This window comes from Hippocampus zosterae, chromosome 4 (assembly GCF_025434085.1).
Source record: "Hippocampus zosterae strain Florida chromosome 4, ASM2543408v3, whole genome shotgun sequence".
Lineage (NCBI taxonomy): Eukaryota > Metazoa > Chordata > Actinopteri > Syngnathiformes > Syngnathidae > Hippocampus > Hippocampus zosterae.
The window spans coordinates 14,603,659-14,625,205 of NC_067454.1; the positions used below are offsets into that span (position 1 = coordinate 14,603,659).

Below are 21,547 nucleotides of genomic sequence, written 5' to 3' on the forward strand. Positions count from 1 at the left end.
TCTCTTTCTGTCGAAGGACAAGAGAAAAGGAGCGGAAAAGACCTGCGGGCTACTCGGTCATGTGAAGGGGAGGAGTGCTTCCTGGCCATGAGAGCGCCGCCTCCCCTGATGTATTGGCAGCATCGTCTGCGCCATCTTATCGCTCGTCGAAACGGAGCAGCAGACAATACTCGGGGAGGGTTATTTGCTGCTCCTTACCCCCTCCCCTGGTTGTTTGTTTACGCTCATCAGCAAATCATTCAAACATTCAAAGACAAAACTGGGGGTCGTGAACTCATAAGAAGAGGAAGGGGAGAAAATCATGACATGAATCCGACCTGACGTCTTGCGGCAGCTCTTTGGGTTCATTTCGGACGTGTTGAACTACATATTTTTGTGTGCGTGTGTGTTTGTGGTTTTTTTTTTAAGTACCATGAAAATGATATAACGCCTCACGCTCTCGGCGACGACGGCCGTGCTCAGTATAAGCCGCACCCTCTCAGGTTGTTTGCGATAATGATGTCGGTGACGGCGTCGAACACTACCTGGATGTTTCCTGTGTCCGTGGCACAGGTCAGGTGACAATAGATCTCCTTATTGGGAGAGCGGTTCTTACTTTCGAACTGAACCTGAATGTAGGCAGTAGCGTCATCGTAAGTGTTAGCACCTGGAGGAGAGGAGAGGAACGCATGTTAAGTTTCAGGGAAGTTGATTTGGCAAATGTCAGCCAAACAGTCACCTGTGTATTCGGGAAAACAGATAGTGAGCGGTGATTTCTTGATCTTCTCCGCAAAGAGGTCCTTCTTGTTGAGGAAGAGGATGATGGAGGTGTCAATGAAGAACTTGTTGTTGCAAATGGAGTCGAACAGCATGAGGGACTCGTGCATGCGGTTCTGCCATAAGAAGATTTATGGAATAAGGTGATGCTTTCAGATGCGAGTTTCATTTGTTCCGTTACCCTGCTTGTAATTGAAAACAATCATGCATCTCCTTTGAAATCAACAAATGCTACAGCCTTCCTAAAAGAACCAACAAGAATTTTGGGATGTGGTCCTTAATAAGGAAAATAGTACTCGATAATGTCATTAGTATAACTGGCAAATGTTCATTTTGCAAAAATCAATGTAATCAAAAAAAGATTGTGAACCTCTGCAAAATCACAGTTCAGCAGTCATAAAATGACCTCTTTGCAGTGTTGTTTTGTTTTAACCATTCAGATAAGATAAGATATCCTTTATTCGTCCCACACTGGGGAAATTTACAGCCTCCAGCAGCAAGAATGTATGTAGAAAGAAGAAAGAGAAAAAAACAACAAACATCTTTCAATTAAATGCAATATGAACACAAAATGGATACATCGCAGTACTATTTACAATTTTCCTTCACATCATTTAATTATTATTATTATTATGATTGTTATTTTTTATTCATCAGCCTGACAGCAGTCGGTAGGAACGAGCGTTCCTCACCGATTTGCTGATTTTGCCCTTTGACCAAAATATTAGCTGCGTTTCCAGTACAGTTTTTTGCAAACAAATAAAAACGATATTTCAAATAAGTACAGTTGCGACTTGTAGGTGTTCCCTTTAAAAATCTACTGTTGTCTTTTTTTTCTTTTTTTAAATTTGTTTTTAAACACGCAACAATGTAAGATAGCAAAACTTCTCCGCAAAACATTTCAAATTAATTGCAGGCGTAGCAATTCCAATTCATCACAGCCAGATGCCTTTTAAAGCTTGCCAGAAGTGCATTTAAAAACACACACACACTTAATGTACTTCTTAATAGATATAACCCTTCATTGGAGTCACACTTACAGTTGTTTCGTCCTCATGGAGCACTTGGTCGTAACCACTCAGGGCCACACAGAATATGATGGCGGTCACATCCTCAAAGCAGTGGATCCACTTCTTCCTCTCTGACCTTTGGCCTCCCACGTCAAAGAGCCTGCGGAATGGCGGCAAATGGGAGATGAATTCTCTGAACTGGGTTTTAAAGTAACACCTCGGCTACAAGGATTGACCTACCTGAAATGGAGGTTTTTGAAGGTGAAGTGAGTTTCCACAATGCCGGTGGTCTTCACTCGGGTTCTCAGAATGTCTTGCTCTGTGGGCTGGTAGTCTGCAGCCCCGATCCGGTCTAAACTGTCCAGGTAGCTGGTGACGACAAGGAGCAAGAAATGGGGATCATTCAGAAACAATTACAACTCATCCATCCATTTTCGATTGCGTTTATTCTCAGTAGAATCATGGGTGAGCTGGAGCCTATCGTATCTGACTTTGGGTGAGAGATGGGGCACACTCTGGAATGGTCATCAGCCCCCTCACATTCACTTTTAAAGGGACAGCCTGTAAGCATTTATTGATTCTTCAATGTTCATTATTTCAAAAACCCACTATTCATTTCAATAACATGCAAAAGAAATACATATACAGTGTCTTTTTGATTCTTTTATGTAACTGAAAGTGAAGTAATCGCAAATATTATAAAGGGCGCGCCTCCCTTACAGGAAGCTGCAATGTTTTCCTGCCATCCGTCTGTTACGAATACTCACAGGAGACAGACTTCCTCAGCATGATGATTACAACAAATGTAACAAATGCAATGCACTTACTCCTTCACTTGAGGGAATACTAGAATTCGTTTGGGATGACATTTTGCTTGCACTTCTGCTGAAGAAGTTGGAGGTCGGTTTACAACGTTTGGTCTCTTCGGCACCAAATTCGCTCGATCTTTGGTCACTGCATTCTATTGGTTTTAAATAGCACAAAACCTTACAGACTCTCCCTTTAAGGACAATTTGGAGTTTTCAATCAACCAAACAAATGCTTTTGGAGTGTAAGAGTAAGCCAGAGTACCATTCCTCCAAAATTCTTTTTCTTTTTTTTTATGTGTAATTCTGGCCTCTCACTATTGGGCCGAGTCGTTGAGCTGGTATTCGCGGGCCCGGTTGAAGCACTCCTGAGTCCCGGCGTCAGCCCAAACCCGCTTCATGGCGCTGAGAAGCTCCGCTGAGTATGGCTCCGTGTCCTCCATGCGACTCACGACATCACACACCAGCTTGGCATCCGCCTGCAAATGAAAACATGATAAATTGGAAAAGATTAGTGCATTTCACATGACACATGCCTTTCTAGGCCACGATGAAGTTCTTCAACTTTAATTTGTTCGACAACCTAAAACAAAACCAAAAAATATGGAATTAATTCTAGGTTTTGGCGGCGGGGGAGTGGGGGCAAGTACCTTATTTCAGTGTATCGGCTAATCGCAACAGCAACTGATACCAGTCACTGACATCAAGCCACTCTCTTGTGACATACAATCTGAACGGGTTGCCAGCCAATCGCAGGGCACATATAGACGTGCCTTTCACCAAAGTAGCTCAAAGGGCTTCACAGGTTCATAGTTGACAAATATGAACGACATCCCCGGATCTATAAACCCAATCCAATGAAGTTGGGATGTTGTGTTAAAAATCAATATAAATAGGATAAAATGATTTACAAATCATGTTTAATCTGTATTTTATAGAATACACGAAAAAAAATGAGATACTTTATGTTCAACCTGATCAACTCTATTGTTTTGTGCCATTCATCATTAGCTTAGAATTTGCAACGCGTTCCAAAAAAACTGAGACAGTGGCACAAAAAGACGGAGAAAGTTAAGGAATGCTTATCAAACACCTGCTTGGAACATTCCACAGGCGAACAGGCTAATTTTATTTTATTTGAAAATAAAAACTGACTTGACTTTATTTGACTAACTGGGAAGTGGTGGGTGCCATGACATGATTGGGGGGAAAAAAGGAGCTTCCCTGAATTGCTCAGTCATTCACAAGCAAAGATCGGAGCGGTTCATGTCTTTGTGAACAACTGCATGAGAAAATAGTCAAATCGTTTAAGGACAATGTTCCTCGATGTACAATTGTAAGGTACTTTAAGGATTTCATCATCTACGGTCCATAATATCATCAAAAGGTTTTGAGAATCTCGAGAAATCACTGCATGTTAGCAGCAATGGCAAAAAGCAACATTGAATGCCCGTGACCTTCAATCCTTTAGGCGGCACCGCATCAAAAACTGACATCAGTGTGTAAACGATATCACCACAGAGGCTCAGGAACACTTTAGAAAACCAATGTCAATAAATACAGTGGGGCATCATATCCGCAAGTGCAACTTTCCTATGTGAATTCAAAGTCATTTTACCAACAACACGCAGAAACGGCGCCGGCTTGTCGATCTTAGATCGACTGACTGACTGCAAAGTGGAAAAGTGTTCAACTGAGCGCATAGGTTGACTTTACTTTCTTTTGGTATTTCCGTAGCCGGGCGTGGTTAGAAACGTGGGTTGGTGCAGTTGTGGGAGTGAATTCAGCCAAATTGCTTCCAGATGGAAGTGGCTCATTTTCTTTAAATTCAGTGCAGCAGAGGCGCGCAGTCTATATGGCACATGCATCGCAGACTTGTTGGAGGCCACACAGCAGATTTGACCATGCAAAGTATTAGGCAAGCAACTGCAAGATCTCCACTTGTGGATGTCAAGTTGACCATTGTGAAGTGGGCACTTTTCCATGAGCCCCAAACACCACCACACCACTTCGCTAGGTCCGGCACCACACCACACAACCTCCTTTGCTTTTTTATTACCACAGGCTCTGGCCGAAGTGGGGCCGGGATCAACTGAACTGTGCAACCTTGCACTGGACAGTGCCCACTCGCAGAGTGTGGTGTTCTGCCATAACATTTCACAAGTGGCGAGTCTCAGCCACTGTTTTTGCAGCGATTCAAAATATGAATTGCTGTTGTGGCAACATCACAAAGTACAGCCTATCAAATGCATGGAAACTTTCACATATACCATACATCAAAAATCTATTTTCAGGTTTAAAGCAGCGAGACACACTACCGGGACACAACCAGTGGCTGACTGCCCATCGTCAAGAGAAAAATACAGCGTAAAGACACATATTTTGTGTTTTATAGCAATAATGAACCATATTTACAATTTCATATGTTCCATGGAATAAATAATGCGATAGTGATTTAGGGAGTGACACGCAAGCGTTCATTCATTATGAATGGAGAGCACACTCTCATTCATTTAACCACCTCTCCGAGCCAACGGCTCTAAGTCTTCACTCTGCGGCATCCGAAGCCCTCTGGCACCCGCCCAAAGTCCCCGGGCCCAATGCGAGAGCCACTACCATTGTACCAGGGGAGTGGCGATGCTCCAGGCTTCGACTAGAGACCTCATTCAAGTGAATGGGACTCGAGCTTTAAATTTTCAATTTAAATATAGTTCAGCGTTGTTGTCAAACACTATTGTTTATTTACGTATTGTATTTATGACTTTGGTGACGGCCTGGGTCGGCTCTGTCTCGCTCATGTAAAACCAGCAAATGGGCGTGTGCAACACAGTTCCATGCTACATTACTGTTGGCTAATCTGCGCACAGTGACAAAACAACCCCAACAGTTACCGTTTTAGAACCAACTCTGAGATGAATCTGAAAAGCCGTTCCATTGTAACTGCTCAACCCCAAGAAAGTCTCATGTAAAAGCGACCACTTGGGGCCAAGCAAGGCCATCTTGGTGTGGAACCGGGCTAATTGAAAAGCGCCATTAGAGAGTGCCTTTCACCACTAGTCCTGCATCTGTGATAGCACCGCGGGGTGCTTTAACAAATATAGTAAAGACGATAATAATAATGAAGTCGATGAACTGATGCGTCCAGCGTGGCGCGGCACACAGCCTGCCATACTACTAAACTAGACTTGCACCAGGACTAAAATCAAGTTGCTACAGTTTTTACCCTGAGCGGACGTCCACTGTATACAAAAATGAAACCTGCTTAACTGTCAATAGCAAGAGCAGGATGCACTGCTGTCAGTGTCAACCAAGGCAAATTCAGTGGAGATGAAGTGGAAAGTGACACAACGTGTGAGTATTAAAGTAGTCCAAACGGTTAATATTAAATATTGATTAATGTTCTTATTATAGCATAACCAGTGAGATTATTTGCTTATCAGACTAATGTAAAGCTATGTAAATGGGATAAGTGTTTTTGAATTCTCCTTGTACAGTCCACAGGTGTCAAATTCAAGGCCCGGGGGCCAGATTTGGCCCGCCACATCATTTTGTGTAGCCCATGAAAGCAGCTCATAGATGTCAACTTCCATGATCTTTTCTAAAATGTGGACCAAAATTTTAAATTCTCATAGCTAATAAATAAGAGTATATTATAAGCATTTTCTTGTTACCAAACCCCTCATGATAGTAACTTAAACAATATTTGAATCAACAGTTGTTCCTGACTTCTTTATATGGTTTCAGTCATAAAGGCCCACCAAGTGAAACAGTAATTATAATGTGTCCCGAGACAAAAATGGGTTTGACACCCCTGGTATATTTGGAGATGATGTTCAAAGTTTTAGCAGAACTGTACACAGATATGGCGGCCTATGACTGGGTTTGCCTTAGGCTGCCAAATGACCAAATACACTCGATGCTCATTTATTGCCGCATTTACTGTTTAAGATTTATTTACTAAAATAATTTTTCCATACAAATATTTACTGTAGTCTGAATTTAATACAGCGGCATAGGTCAAGGCTCTCTCTAGAGAGAGAGAGAGAGCGAGAGAGTATATAATTCCCTGTTTAATTGTTATATGTATACGTTATTACCGTATTATATTTAGATGTAAAAATGCGAATGCATTTGCAATATATATCTTCAATGTTGCTTTTAAATCTCTGACAATATGTGTCTTTACGGTCATCCCTCATCATGTTAGTGTCGGAGCATTTCAAGCCTGAAGGCAACTGACTTTTCGATCCTTGTCTCCAAACTCGATTCCCAGCGAGTCCATGGCTCGCAAGATGGCCGCCAAGCTCTGGATGGTGTTACTGTAGACCACGGGCTTGTACTGCTTCACGTCATCCCCAGAGAATCCATCTTCATGGATAATCCTGCAGGCGCACACAGATATCAGCACAAGGAAATGCCCCATTCTGCCATATGTTCCTGTTGGACCTCAACCAGTCATCTTTTCACTTTGGGGAGTGAAATCTCTCATTTGAATACACATTCAAATTGTAAAGCGAGAGTAAAGAGTTTATCCCAAAGTCAAGGAGGGGACGGGGGGCGCTTTTTAATATTTTGTGCAGCTGGCTGTGTGCAAAATTGCGTAATTATGGATGAGAAGTGGAAAAGACGCACAAACCACAGCGAGTGAGAATTGAATTAATAAAGAATCCAGGCTGCAAATAACCATGAGTAGTTTATGCAACAATTTCATCAGCATGGTTTAGATGCTCAGATTATCTTGTTTCAATGTTTGATTTCTTTTAATAAGTACAGTGGTAAACCTCACCCACTGCACTGATCAAAATGTTTAGATTGAAGGCAATGACTTCAAGGCAGCTTCTACCCTCGGCATCCTTTGCACGATTCTATTCAATTTGATCAGTGTTACTACACGATTGCACACTTTTTATATTGCTTAATGGCTATGTGTAGGCAGCCCGGTGGACCAGTGGTTAGCGCGTCGACCTCACAGTGCAGAGATACCGGGTTTGATTACAGCTACGGCCTTCCTGTGTCGAGTTTGCATGTTCTCCCCATGCCTGAGTGGGTTTTATCCTGTACCCCGATTTCCTCCCACATTCCAAAAAATGCATGGCAGGCTGATTGTACACTCCAAATTGTCCCGAGGTGTGAGTGTAAGCATGGCTGGTTGTTCTTCTATGTGTGCCCTGCAATTGGCTGGCAACCGGTTCAGGGTTTCCCCCGCCTAATGCCCGAGGACAGTATAGGCTCCAGCATGCCCCGCGACCCTTGTGAGGATCAAGCGGTTCAGAAAATGGATCGATGGACTCTGTGTACTCTGTAAATGTGCGAACATGTCCGAAATGTAGGGCGGCACGGTGGTTGACTGATTGGCTCGTCCGCCTCAAAGTGCAGAGGTGCAAGGTTCGATTCGGGGCCCTTGCCTTCCTGTGTGAAGTTTGTATGCTCTCCCCGTGCCTGGGTGGGTTTTCTCCGGGTACTCTGGTTTCCTCCCACATTACAAAAACATGCGGAGTAGATTAATGGAACACTCAAAATTGTCCTTAGGTTTGATTGTGAGTATGAATGATTGTTTGTCCAGGTGTGCCCTGTGATTAGCTGGCTAGCAGTTCAGGGTGTACCCTGCCGAAGACAACAGGGATAGACTCTTGCACGCACGCGGCCCTCGTGAGGATACGCGGATCAGAAAATGGATGGATGTCCTAAATGTAGATTTTTTCCATTGTGTTTTGTTTGCTATTGTACAATCGACTCCCAACTACAGCGGACAAATTCCTTTTGTTCCAACATACTGGGCAATAAAAAAATGTTCTGGTTCTCAAATGTCATTTTCAAAGCTTTTCAGCATCCGCCGCTTGGACCAATCACACGTAAGTGTAAAAATAGAAATTCTCTGACATATCTGCAGCTGTGAGTGACGATCGCAAGTTAGTGCATCGCCGCCCCGACCCCTCCAAATGGGCTGGCTTTTTTCAGTTCAATTATTCATATCCTGCGAGACTCAATTTTTACCTCCTCTGTGTTACGTTACCAACAAGAGCCATTTTGAGCCTTTCTTTTTTTATCGCTTTACCAAGGTTGTCTGCCCAGCTGACATAAAATGGCAGAACATATTTTGACAAAACACGTGATATTTATGTGCTATATTTTCATGTAAAATACATACATGTACAGCCGTTCAAGTTCCATCATGGGATGACGAATATACACTACCATTTAGCAAACCTATCCATGCATTTTTCCATCTATCCATATTGATCGACTGGATCTGTACAGCATACCATCTATATACAGCATCTACTTAAATCAAGATGTACAGTATTGTGTTGTATTATCATCTATCTTTGCTTCCAGCTTTTCTCTATTGTATCTCAAACTAGCTTTCTACCTACCCCTCTATCATCTATCAAGCTTCCTACAAGTGATCGATTCATCCATCTTTCTATCTTCATAATTATTGGTACCCCTGGTTAAGATGTGTTCTTTAGCACTGAATAAATTTATGTTGAGAGAGAAGAAATTTCATTTGACAATAAAGTTGTATCCAATCCAAATTCAGCTTTTTATCTAAATAATATTGGACATTTTTTAACGAGGAAAATCCAACATTTAATTCAAATGTATCTATTCGGTGGGAGAAAAAAAATAAACAATTCTTTTTCATTAAATTATTTGACATCAAATCAGAGGTGCCACAATTATTAACAGCTGTGATGTTACTTCTGTTAATGTTAATCCCTTTTGCCAACAAAACTGGACCTAATCTTCTCCAACACTATTTCACAAGATGGGAGAATACAGAAAAGAGGATCGAAAACCATTCCTCTTTGCACAATGTACGACTCTCCTATTTAGCTTTTTCTACAGATTTATTTATGGGGTTGAGGTCTGGGGAGGGCAATTGCCATGCTAGGAGCTAGATTCTGTGTCTGGTGAACCATCCATCCATTTTCAACACCGCTTATCCTGAACAGGGTCCTGAAGGGTTGTTGGAGACTATATCAGCTGACTTTGGGCAGAAGGCAAACTACACTGTGAACTGGTTGCGAGTCAGTCGCAGGGCATATATAGAGACGAACAACCATCAACACCCACAACACTGTCACCGAGTGGGGACGATCCCAAGTTGCCCACACACAAGTCAGGCCAATATGCTGCAACACCATAGGCGACCTGTCTGGGAAATCTTTCTACAATTTTCTGTATGAGAGTAAAACTGCAATAAAAAGACATGTTAACTATATGTGCCATTGATTATGGATGGCACTGGATGTATCTACCTATGTAACTATCGTTTCCATCTATCTCTTAATTATATTTCTATATCTACTTCACGTCTTTGTAATGCTGGTTTAAACAAAAAAATGAGGGAGCAAGAGGGCGGAAAAAACTAGGCGACACAATCTAGCCTCGAATGTTGCGTTCAGGGTCATTGTGGAAAACAGAAATCTGAAAGGGTAAAGAGGTGAAGGAAAAAGAGAAAGCAGCAAGGGGGTGGGGGGGGGGCGAGGAAGCGCACTGCGGAGAAGCTTCACATTACAAAATATACAATAGACTCCGTGGTTCCTCCTGAAAACATCTCGAAACTTCACTAAGAGGTTTAGGACCGAGCAACAACAGTGATTTAAAAACATCAAAGAGTGATTTAGCTTAGGTTTAGATGCGGTTTTCCGAGCCGTATTTCTACGTAAATCCTCTTTTATAGGCAAAGTACTCGCGCCGATATCGGGCACTTAAAGCCATTAAGATTAAAAGCAGAGGTATTCACTAATGGAGCCGCGCTGACCTCACACACGAACACACACTCAGAGAGGAGAGAGGAACAACACCCACACTACACTACAGTCACTACACTAGCCGAAAGTCCCCCCCGCCCCTCCCACAACCCTAAAGCCTCGTTAAGTACATTTCAGCACCAGGGCCGAGCGAACAGCGCCCGCCGACCCGGGCCTTTCCTCCCGGCCGAAAGGTGCGAAAACCTCCGGGCACTTCTCGCGGGCTTCGGCCTCTGGAAACATGGCGGCTCAGCCGAGAGGAAGGAAGGAGAGGAGGGAGGAGGGGGTGCAGGGTGGGGGTATGTCGAGGCCCTTTTTAAGCAATAAGAAGCGGTAATAATAATAAAATAAAATGGCAAAAAAACAGAGGGACTTACTTCATTTGTTTGACGATGGTGCTTTTGCCGGACTCTCCACCGCCTGGAAAGAACACACACGGAGGGGGGCGGCTAATGGTAAAATCAGTACCACGGAGAGCACCACCGGCCCGACCGGGGACAGCGTGTGGGGAAGCGGGGAGGGCGGGCCGAGACGGTGGGCTGGTTGCTGATTAGGAGGTAGGGGGCACCAAGTCTTACCGAGCAGCAGCAGCTTGACGTCCTTGGCTGCCACCAGCCCGTCCTCCTTCAGATTCTTCTCGATGGCCTTGCTCCGATCCAGAGCAGCTCGCTCCTCGGCGCTCAGCGTACATCCCATGATGGTAACGAACAAGCGAATGAACAAGCGTCGTGTTCCCCCCACGGGTTCCGCCTTGGTCCACCCCGCGACGCCGACTCCTCAATCAGTGCGTTGTCGTCGCTCTTCCTCTCTACGCTACAGCATTAGTAGGCCCGGATTGAGGGCAACCCGAAGCGATCTTGTTCTATTTTTTTCCCTTCTTCTTTTTCTTCTTCCTCGGTGAGTGTCTCGCTCCGTCCCCTCTCTCAGGGAGGGTTGGGGGCGGGGTGGGGTCTTTGCTAGAGAGCCTAGCTGCGGGGCTGAGGTTGTTAGGTGGGGAGTCTGTAGAGGAGGGATGGGAGGGGGGTCTGGATCTCTCTCTCTCTCGCTCGCTCGCTCTCTCCAGGGCGGTGCTGGTGCTGCTGCTGATTTCCTAGTGTCTTTTTTTTCTCGTGGAGGAGGAAGAGACACACCTCGCGCAGACAATCTTGCTGACGTCAACGCTAGGATCACGTCGTGGAAATATTATATATTTATAGATAGATAGATAGATAGATAGATAGATAGATAGATAGATAGATAGATAGATAGATAGATAGATAGATAGATAGATAGATAGATAGATAGATAGATACACACACGCGCGCGCGCACGCACGCGCGCACACATACACGTACACACACAAACACTAATATATACCTGAGTGGATAATACTGAGTGGAGTTTGCATGTAATCTACGTGCCTGCGTGGGTTTTCTCCGGGTACCTTTCCTCCCACATTCCAAAGACATGCATGGCAGGTTCATGGAACACTCTAAATCAGTGGTCACCAACATGGTGCCCGCGGGCACCAGGTAGCCCGTGAAGACCACTTGAGTAGCCCGCCAGTGCCTGGACATTGTGATTTGCTAGTAGAAATTATGATTTAAAAATGCAAACATTGGCAGTACTGTGAGACATTTCGAAACACGATCAAAGTCTGACAATTTAAATCATCAAGTATTAAAAATAACACATCCTCATATTATTGAAGGTATTTTGGACAAATATGTTATTTCAGACGTGTATCAATTTGGTAGCCCTTCACACAATCGGTACACATGAAGTTGCTCTCACCCTCAAAAATGTTGGTGACACCTGCTCTAAATTGTCCCTAGGTGTGAGCGTGGATGGTGGTTCTTATGTCTGCCTTGATTGTTAACCAGTTCAGAGTGTAGTACTGCGCCTGCTCGAAGACACTCTGTGTGTGTGTGTGTGTGTGTGTGTGTGTGTGTACACACACACCAAAGTTCCCTATCTTTGGTCTAAAGAAACCCTGAATATTACAACCAACAATGTCACACGTAAAAGGGATGACCAATGGCAAATAACGCTTTGTTATCAAGTCTAGCCCACAGGCCCTAGTACGACTCGTGAAGCGGTAGTAGAATTTATGTCACTTTATATGCAGTTTAAAACTCATTCACTGCCAGTCCTTCCAGATAATATTGATACTTGACATCTATAGCCGTCAGTGGCACTAAAACAGACATTTTTAAGGTACCGGTACTTGTACTAGTGTGCTCAATGTCGTTACAAGTAATTCTACTAATGCGGTGAATTGTTACCGCATTTGTAGAATTACTCTGTCTTTCTGGGAAAGTCATGCAGGTGTGCCTAATGATGTGGCTGCTTATAATGAAATGAGTTTGTATTTAGTTTGAGAGTTTTTTAATCCATGTGTTGAAATCTGAGAATAGATCATTCTATCAAGTTGGCTATTAAAAAAGATGCATGTGTGCCAGTGTCACTTTCAATATAAACTCTCAAATATACAGAAATAATCATCTGCAGCAGCTGTACTGCTGAAAGACGACAAATGTATTTTGCATAATTTAGAAATCAATTTATGTCTGTGTTGGAAAAAGTGTGTGTGTTAAAAGCTTGTAATCCACAAGTCACATCTGGATGGACAGCCAAGTGGCAAAAAATAGAGAGGGGCTTGGGTTTTTACGCTCGATCTGAATGAAACCACACAAGATCAAGCTGCAGCAACTGCATTCATCAGTGAATTTGGCCGGGGATAAAACCTCGAAACACACACACACATGCACACTTCAACTATCTGCCTCACTACCCTAAAACAACATGACACAAGCACATTAGCAGCAGCATCAGTAGTTTAATCATATGAGTGTTCGCACGTGTGTGTGTCTGTGTGTGTGAGTGATGGAAATGAGAGTGAGAAAGTAGGGGGAAGGACGATTAACACCAAATTATACCTGGGGGAGTTTGGTGAAAGTAATGTTTTTAGGTTTAATTACAGTAATGCAGTTATGAGAAGTAACAAAGCACCAGTACCTTGGTTTCTCTACTTATGTCGATTTTTTGAGGGGTGGGCCCCGGGGGGGCTAGAATTGATTTATCTAGCTGTCTTTTGCTTAATTATTAGTTTTGCTCGAGATTTGTAAAAACCTTTTAATGCCCCATTTTAAAACAGGCATCTGTACTTTTTTTCTTATGTTAGTTAAATCCTGAATCCCAACAAATTTTTAAATACACTAGTTCCCAGTCTTCGCAAATATCCTTAAAATGCCTTATATACTAAGAACTACACAAGAACTACTTTACTTACTTTAATTCCCTTGACAGGACTGTTACTAGTCTTTTTTTCTGTAATTAGTAGAGTGGGATGACTTTTTCCACCTCTGTACTATCGCATCCAACATAAACACGGATACAATATTTTAAAGCATTTAATTTGTACACACCCATTTTATACAGTGGGAAAAAAAAGAAAATCAAGAACCTTCAGTTGTGCAGTCATTAAAAAGGAGATCCAACAGGTTCCACGTGTGGAAACTAAAGGTCAAATCATTCAAATAGTGCTGAGAAATAACTTGTGCAGCAGCACTATCCTTCATCTAAATCAGAGTCAAAACAATCAATCGGGGTTCAATCGGACCCGCAGGATGAATTTGAAAATGAAAAAAAAATGCAGTTTTGTGTTGTATGAAGAATTATCATTCTGGGAGTCAATTTAGATTTTAAAAACTATTATGAAACTAGAACAAGGAGTGAAAATTATTTATTGATCTGTATACATTTATTTTCTTTTAATGTGCAATACTGTACAGTGGACCCCTGCAAAGTCAGTTAGGCATTCACAAATTCACCTACTTTTACTACGTTTTTCAGTACCAAATACCTGTGACTTATGCGGGTAGTTTTATTCCTTTATATCGAATCATTGTAACCCTTTATAAACTGAGGCCATTTTCTTAATAAATCTGAGGTAAAACGTATGATCAGAAACACACATGCATGCAGGGATCATTTGCAACAATTTCAATCAAGATCAGACATTCCGTATGTAAAACCAGGAAAGACAAAGTCAACAGAGACGAGACACGCCCCCTTCGTAATAAGTCCACCTTCGTGTTCATGTACGCCACAAAAAGTGCACGGCATTAGTCTCGTGGCTGTATGTCCAGAATAGACTCGGCCAGGCCGGTGAGTTTGCAGTCCTCCAGCGCTTTGATCAGCCGGCTCAGCTTGGCCGCCCTCCCCTCCGCCTGGACGAATCGACTGAGGAGCTGATAGGCCTGCTCGTACAGGCCTTCTCTGGCATACTCGTAGGCCAGGTTTTCAATGGCCGTATCCTTCAGAGCGCGGCACTCCCTCCCCAGGGTCCTCCCCACATGCTTCCACTGACGGCCCACTCCATTAGCAAAGCTCTGAACATCTGCTATCGTCAGCATTCGATCCTCTGATGGAAAAAAAAACCAACAACATGAACGCAAACTGTACTTAATAGCGATTACGTAAACAGAGGTTGATGAAACAAACAGAAACACTTGCAAATCCATTCCGGCTTGAGATGCTCTTTCAACTCAAAGGGCAGTTCCAGAATATACTTTAGAATCTACTGTATACAATGAGATTCTTTGTAGCACCCACTCCATTGCTTATTTATTCATTACTGCGAAATGTGGATAAGGAAAAGCAAAGATGTGAAGTACAACTTTATATGGCATTCGGAAACACTAAGTTATGGAGTATTAGTACTAACAATGGCAGCCTGCACTTTAACAATCACGTTAAGGTTAAAACAATTAGCATTCTTTACTCTAGGGATGGGCGAGTACGATAACTGGTATAGAGCCAATACAAGCCGAATTTCAAGGTATCGGGTATTATGGAGGCTGCCGATACCAAACACAGACACTTAATACGATACAATACAATCCATGTTGATTTAAATAGCACTTTCACAACAGAGGCAAAAATAACCATTAGTCCACCTCACCAGTAAATGGTGATATGACACAAGCATCGGCAACACATCATATTCATCAGAAAGAAAGAAAGGTCTTTCTTCGCAATTATTTGTCATAATGTTAATTGAAATTTTAGGTATCAAAATACTAGTAGAATTGGTACTTAATATCGGTAGTTGCATCTACTGAGGAGCGAATACTTGCACAGGAATTGGTCGCAAAAACTTACACCATTTCAACAACTTTAACCAACAACTCAGGTTAAAAATCCGACATAAAATATGATGTACTATCTTGACAAGAAATAAAAGCATAAAATATAATAAATAAAAGCTACTGTTACATAATTTGGATTTATATGAATTGTCCATTGCTTTACATTTGAATCTATAGTGTTAGCTTTTCCATTCCAAGAGTAAACCGTTAGAGCACATCTAGTTGTAATATTGAAGGTGAATTTTTTTCCATTGAAAAAGACCAATAAAGGCTAGAATATAAAAAAAATTCCCTCATAATATTCAGCGATTACTTTTTGTCAAAGATTTTGTTGTAAGTCCCCCCCCTCTTGAAATGTTTTCTTCTCTCCTAATATTGCAACTTTATTCTCATAAAATTAGAACCTTTTCTTCCTCATAATACTGCAATTTTGTTCTTATATTCATCCATTCATTCATCTTCTGAACTGCTTGATCCTCACTAGGGTCGCGGGGGTGCTGGAGCCTATCCCAGCTCTCTCCGGTAGGCGGGGGACACCCTGAATCAGTTGCCAGCCAATCACAGGGCACACAGAGACGAACAACCATCCACGCTCACACTCACACCTAGGAACAATTTAGAGTGTTCAATCAGCCTGCCACGCATGTTTTTGGAATGTGGGAGGAAACCGGAGCACCCGGAGAAAACCCACGCAGGGCCGGGGAGAACATGCAAACTCCACACAGGGAGGCCGGAGCTGGAATCGAACCCGGTACCTCTGCACTGTGAAGCCGACGTGCTAACCACTGGACTACCGGTCCGCCTGTTCTTATATTACTTTGATTTTTATATTTTATTTTTTGGGGCAAAGGGATACTTTTTCGTATCTGACAGCTACTACTTTCAGCACTGGTTTGACCCACGGTAAAAATGACAATTGAATAGAAAGCTGGCAATTTCAAATGAATGCACTAATCTCCCTTTAGATTGTGACCATCAATTCATAAATGGTTGGATTAGAGAATCATCTGCCAAACTGCAGAGTTTATGTGCTGCTAGCAAACTGAGCACAAAACAAATGCAGCAGATGTTCACTGACATATATACGAAGTACATGATTTTGGTTTTTTTTAACCACTTGATCAGATTAAATGAGACCGTTTACATTGAAACACCACATTTTCACAAATTCAACTTTCACTAAATAATTGTCTTAAGGCTTTTGATGAAAAACTTGCCTAGAGTATAGTTCTTGTGCTCAAGCCAAAGCCATGTTTAATCTAAAAAAATTGCTTTGGCACTATCTTATGCCATTTCGTCATTTCGTCAGGCCACATCCTTTCTTCAATACAAAAAAAGTGCTTTGGCCTGCCATCTTGTATCATCTACAGGCAATTACCTTTTAGCATCAATTACTCACAGAATAATTCAGGTGTATTTGAAAGTAAAACAGCACTCCATAATATTGCACTTCATAAAAACAGAGTAATTACATCATTATTAAGAATTAAACTGTTTTTGTCACACTGCATCAGTTGAAAGTGCTCCTCTTTCAAGTGTGCATGCCTTGGCCACCTGGTGGCAGTAAAAGACAAATGAGATGTTACTATGAATTCCACTTCAAAACAGTCTTGCCTGGATGCAGCAGCCAATCAGATTGCAGCGGAGCACAACCTGCGTAGAACTGTAGGATTCATAATAACGCTTCATTGAAACGTCTCCTCTCTAGGCTCGTCGATCCAGCACTAATATTTAGAGCTCAACCAATTACTTGCCCGGTCAACTTAAGTACATTATCTACGCAGATTGGCTGTATGCGATGCAGAAAATGCAAACCCCAGCAAAATAGGCGAAGAGGCAAAATAAATAAATAAATAAATTCACTTCAAGTGCTTCATCTGTGCCGACGGGCATGCATTGGTGCCTGACCATGAAAACTGCATGGACTATATATGGAAATGCTGCGTCAGAAACAGCTCGAGTTCAGTCTGACCGCAGCATAAAGGGTGAAAGGACTGATGCAAGTGTCAATGCTAATACTGTCCGCATGAAACTATCGGTCTGAAAAGCTAAGATATGGGGCTGTTTTTAATAGCACAAGGTGTAATTCCCTTTGTTTTATGTTTAGTTTGACCATAAACTTCAACTGGGTGTGGCATTGCAACTCTGCACCCGTATATTATCAATCATCCAAATGTATTTTTTTCTGCTCAGTCTGTGAACAGCAAGGGTGTACTGTGATTTCTTTTCGCTCAAAGATATCGCAACAAGACAAAGCGAGACTTAACTCACCAAAAACTTTATTCTGAAACGTGAAGCAGTTGCTGGGGACTTGCTGTCTGATCGAGATCCGCTGGGATGGAGGAGGCCCGAGGACCTCGAGCTGCAGCTGCTGCTCCAGCCGATCGATCTCTTCATCACGCAGGCGCTCGGGCTGTCACAAAATTTGAGAAAATGTATTTGCTACTACCTTAAACTAGACACCAAAATATACAATGATACAATCCCAACCCGCCCACAAGTGAAAATCTGCTACACAGATCATTATTGCCCCTCCCACATACTTTAAACACATTTAAACTTATTAAAAGAGACCTTTTAATCATATTCTAAACATACCCGGACCACTATTATAGTTAACAAAAACAAAGTGAAATGATTAAAATAAAAACTACAGTAAAAAAAGTGACATAAAATAACTTTTTTTAATGTTAAGTGACTGAAATTCTATTTGACATTTACAAAACTCAAACTACAATATATATATACAGTATTTACATAGTATACCTGTGACTGGTGAATTTGCTGTAGACAAAGCTCGAGCTTGTCCAGACATCGATCCAAGACGTGCGTTCCGGCCTTCAGCTGTGTCTCCACGGTGAACTCTTGTGCCACAGCGAGGAGCCGACAGGCATGTTGGGAGATGGAATGACCCACCGCTCCAGAGCTGTAGCTCTCCAGGAATTGCTGACACACGACTACGTCCATAAACTTCACCTCCACTCCGAGGAAAGGATCGGCATCGTGAACCTTAAGTATCTCATAACCGCCCAGACCTCCTGCAGAATCTGACCATGAAAAATAGCAATTGAAAAAAATGGCACCTTGTATGACAGTGTACATTTCTCATCCCTTCAAAATAAACTCAACACACAGCCGTCAATGTTAATTTATTATTAATCAAACAAACATGTACAGTAAATGTTGAGGTGCAGATATTACTTGCAGTCACTTGGGGTCACTATCCCCACGTTCTACTGAGAATCTGTGACTTTGAGTGTGTGTGGATGGCCTGGTGAGTGATGTGGGTGTCAGCGATTGAAAGTGCTAATTCCATGCTTTTTTTCTTACTGTTTGCTCAGCAACGCAATGGAAAGTGCTATCGTGGTCAAAATTGCATTGCATATTTTCTTCTTTAAGAGTGAAACAATCCAAAGTTCAGGCATGCTGTCTTTTTATGAACTTCTTTCTCCCATCTTGTTCACAGAGTGGCTCATGCTCTGCATCAGTATGTCACAGTACCTAATTTACCTCAACAAATCTCTAAGGCGTGCATTCACTTTTCAAGATACTGTACATTTATATAGTGTAGGTTTAAATTTAAATGTCACTGCTCACCTATGAGTGTCAGTTTGATGACTTTAAAAAAGATGAACTTTCCCTGCTGGTTTTTATAGAGGGAAAGCAGGTTTGCATCCGGACAGAGCGACTGCAGAAAGAGAACGGCACATCCTGTCCATGGTTCTTGATCCAAAACTTTGTCTGCCATCCTATGAATATGGAATGATCATATTATCAAATCAGACAACACTCTCATGAGTGTCAACAGCTCTACAGTGGGAGCACTTCATGTACCTGGGACCTGCTTCCAATATAATATCTCATATACTGTGTACAGTTCATACCCATATCATAAGCAATTTGGATAATGGATGGATCTCTCTGGTGAGTTTTAGGTAGTGTATTTAAATGTTTTATCTTTTCACAATTCCATAATTATTTATTCTGAACTGCTCCAGATGACGGATTGTATGTGGCACAGTTGCGTGATATTATATTGCGTTTCTGTATCGCATTGATGGTTTCTATAATTACGACGTCATAGTGGTGGTATTAAGAGATGGATTAAGTCCCCACTGAAGGCTCAGGTACCAATAGCATGGCCAGTCACTGACATTTCCTGTAGTGGTGGTGGCTATTAGCAGATGCCTCATTCCACCTTCTTCTCCATCTTTGCCCCAGGCTCTTCTTGCAACCTTCATTACATAAAAACATGTTTAATCTGAAGCCTCCCTCCCCCAATAGCAACACAGCCCCAATCTTCTGTACTCTGGATGCACTACAGAGGCTTGCTCACTTACGCCCTATCCATGCACAGGATGCAGAGGGCGCCGCATGGAAAGAGCATCATTTCAGCTGGATTATGCACGTCCTCACATTTCACTAATACACAGTACGCTTGACTCTTGGGTTTGCAGGAATCTCAATAATTTGGCCAGTATTTAATTATATGCAATCTAATCTATCAGTGCTCTGAAGGTATACTGTGAGATTAGTTCAGCAGCGGTATGAGGATTAAATGATCATCGGAGGCTTAAAATATATCATTCAGCTTTTGCTGCCAAAAAGACAAGATCTACTATTCCTGCCTGGACAGTCTGCTTGGCTGACGTGGAAAAATGCGAAAGGATGTTCATATGAGGTTTTGCTACCACAAGTTAGTTGTGTCATCACATTGCGATGGTGTTGAGAATTTCTTTCTACCCGTTATTACAAACTAGAGCATTATTACTTCAGATGATGGGAACACATGTGTTACAACAATTATGTGCCATCCGTTCATCTTGTACATTTGTCCTCATTAGGGGTGAGGGTGAGCTAAAGCCTATCCCAATCTGACTTTATTTGAATTTACAAAAGTTAATTCTTTACTCAGTCCAAAATTAGAAAGATGCATCAACCAACAATTCCATCTCAACCATATACTGAAGTGGAATTAATCAGTGACTCCTCCAATTGAAGTGTCAAAAGGCGCAACAGGAATCTAAGTGATTTTTTTCCCAACCATCATCAGTATCAACAAAAGGTATTTTTAATCCTGCTATTGCCTTCATTTAAGTAGTTTTTTCCAGTAAGGTATATTTTGAGTAGTTTTTATATTTTCCTTGATTTAAGCAGTGTTAATATTCGAAATTCATAATGGAAATGGGGTCTACGTGAATATACAAAAAAATACTAATACAAAACAAACTTTTTTAGAACAACAAACAAATCTGGAACATGTACAACATGAGGACATTTTATCCTACTAACAAACACCGTGAAAATTAAGCTTTAGACATCAAAAGTTATTCAATCAGTCTGAATCAGACTGCAATAGGATTGAATTCATTGAAATGGATGTTATTTTGTTGGCTCTGCAAAATAAGGCTGAAATACACCGGTACTAAACTGTTATTTCATTACAACGAAAACTACACACTTAAATGTGTTTAAATGATTTACATCCAATATCAGCACAAGGGAAAACAAACAAACGTGACTGTTCCCTAAAGTTTAAATACATATGTGTAATACTGTATATACTTGTAGTTGTGTTGTTAATAGTCAGCAGATGAGACAGTAAGAACAACTGCAACACCGTAAAACTTAATCGATGACACGGGGGTAGGATTCAAATTCAACTTTACCAACAACTACGAATGTTTGTCAAACTTTTTCACCGTGCCGAACATGCGACTTTTTTTGTTCCCTAAAATCTACGCGAACTTACCTAAAAACTTTTGTTATGCTTTTCGGTGACGCTTCCTCCTAAAAACTGACCCTCGTAGTGTAATCAGATTCTCTCGTCCTATTGGCTGTGAGAATAGAAACCATTCTGATTGGTGAAATCCCATTCAGGGAGAGGCAAAAACCGGAAAGAAGTGATTGTTTCTTTCCGGCAAGGAAGAGATTTCGAGTTTCTAAGTAGGGCAGCGGTGCCATTCATTCTGGGTGATTTGCAGCCACTGTTAACGCATAAATATTTGATGACAGGCAAGATGTGAATGTATTCCTTCTTTCATATAATTATGAAATGATTAGACCAGATTTTTGTCATGCGCTCT

General features: G+C 41.9%; 2 protein-coding genes and 1 long non-coding RNA gene across 3 annotated transcripts in view; all 3 read right to left on the reverse strand.

Moving 5' to 3' along the window:
• Positions 1 to 11,400, reverse strand: part of gnao1b (guanine nucleotide binding protein (G protein), alpha activating activity polypeptide O, b) — a 12,037-nt gene extending 637 nt beyond the window's left edge. The window contains exons 1-8 of the mRNA XM_052064198.1: positions 10,908 to 11,400; positions 10,707 to 10,749; positions 6,813 to 6,954; positions 2,891 to 3,051; positions 2,007 to 2,135; positions 1,797 to 1,926; positions 719 to 872; positions 1 to 646 (exon numbers count right to left, since the gene is read on the reverse strand). The exon at positions 1 to 646 is cut by the window's left edge and continues 637 nt beyond it. Of these exons, the coding sequence (XP_051920158.1) occupies positions 459 to 646; positions 719 to 872; positions 1,797 to 1,926; positions 2,007 to 2,135; positions 2,891 to 3,051; positions 6,813 to 6,954; positions 10,707 to 10,749; positions 10,908 to 11,025 (1,065 nt within the window). The 5' untranslated portion in view covers positions 11,026 to 11,400 and the 3' untranslated portion in view covers positions 1 to 458. The remainder of the gene's footprint in view (positions 647 to 718; positions 873 to 1,796; positions 1,927 to 2,006; positions 2,136 to 2,890; positions 3,052 to 6,812; positions 6,955 to 10,706; positions 10,750 to 10,907) is intronic.
• Positions 11,401 to 14,049: 2,649 nt separating this feature from the next.
• Positions 14,050 to 21,254, reverse strand: tradd (tnfrsf1a-associated via death domain). Its single transcript, XM_052064190.1, has 4 exons — positions 19,059 to 21,254; positions 18,228 to 18,508; positions 17,733 to 17,874; positions 14,050 to 14,734 (listed from the first exon to the last, which is right to left on the reverse strand). The coding sequence occupies exons 1-4, from the start codon at positions 19,207 to 19,209 to the stop codon at positions 14,436 to 14,438; spliced, it is 873 nt and encodes a 290-aa protein (XP_051920150.1). The 5' UTR covers positions 19,210 to 21,254; the 3' UTR covers positions 14,050 to 14,435.
• LOC127599938 (uncharacterized) lies at positions 14,745 to 17,726 on the reverse strand. The gene is made up of 2 exons (XR_007962217.1): positions 16,256 to 17,726; positions 14,745 to 15,883 (listed from the first exon to the last, which is right to left on the reverse strand). It is a non-coding gene; the product is annotated as an uncharacterized LOC127599938 (long non-coding RNA).
• Positions 21,255 to 21,547: the final 293 nt, after the last annotated feature.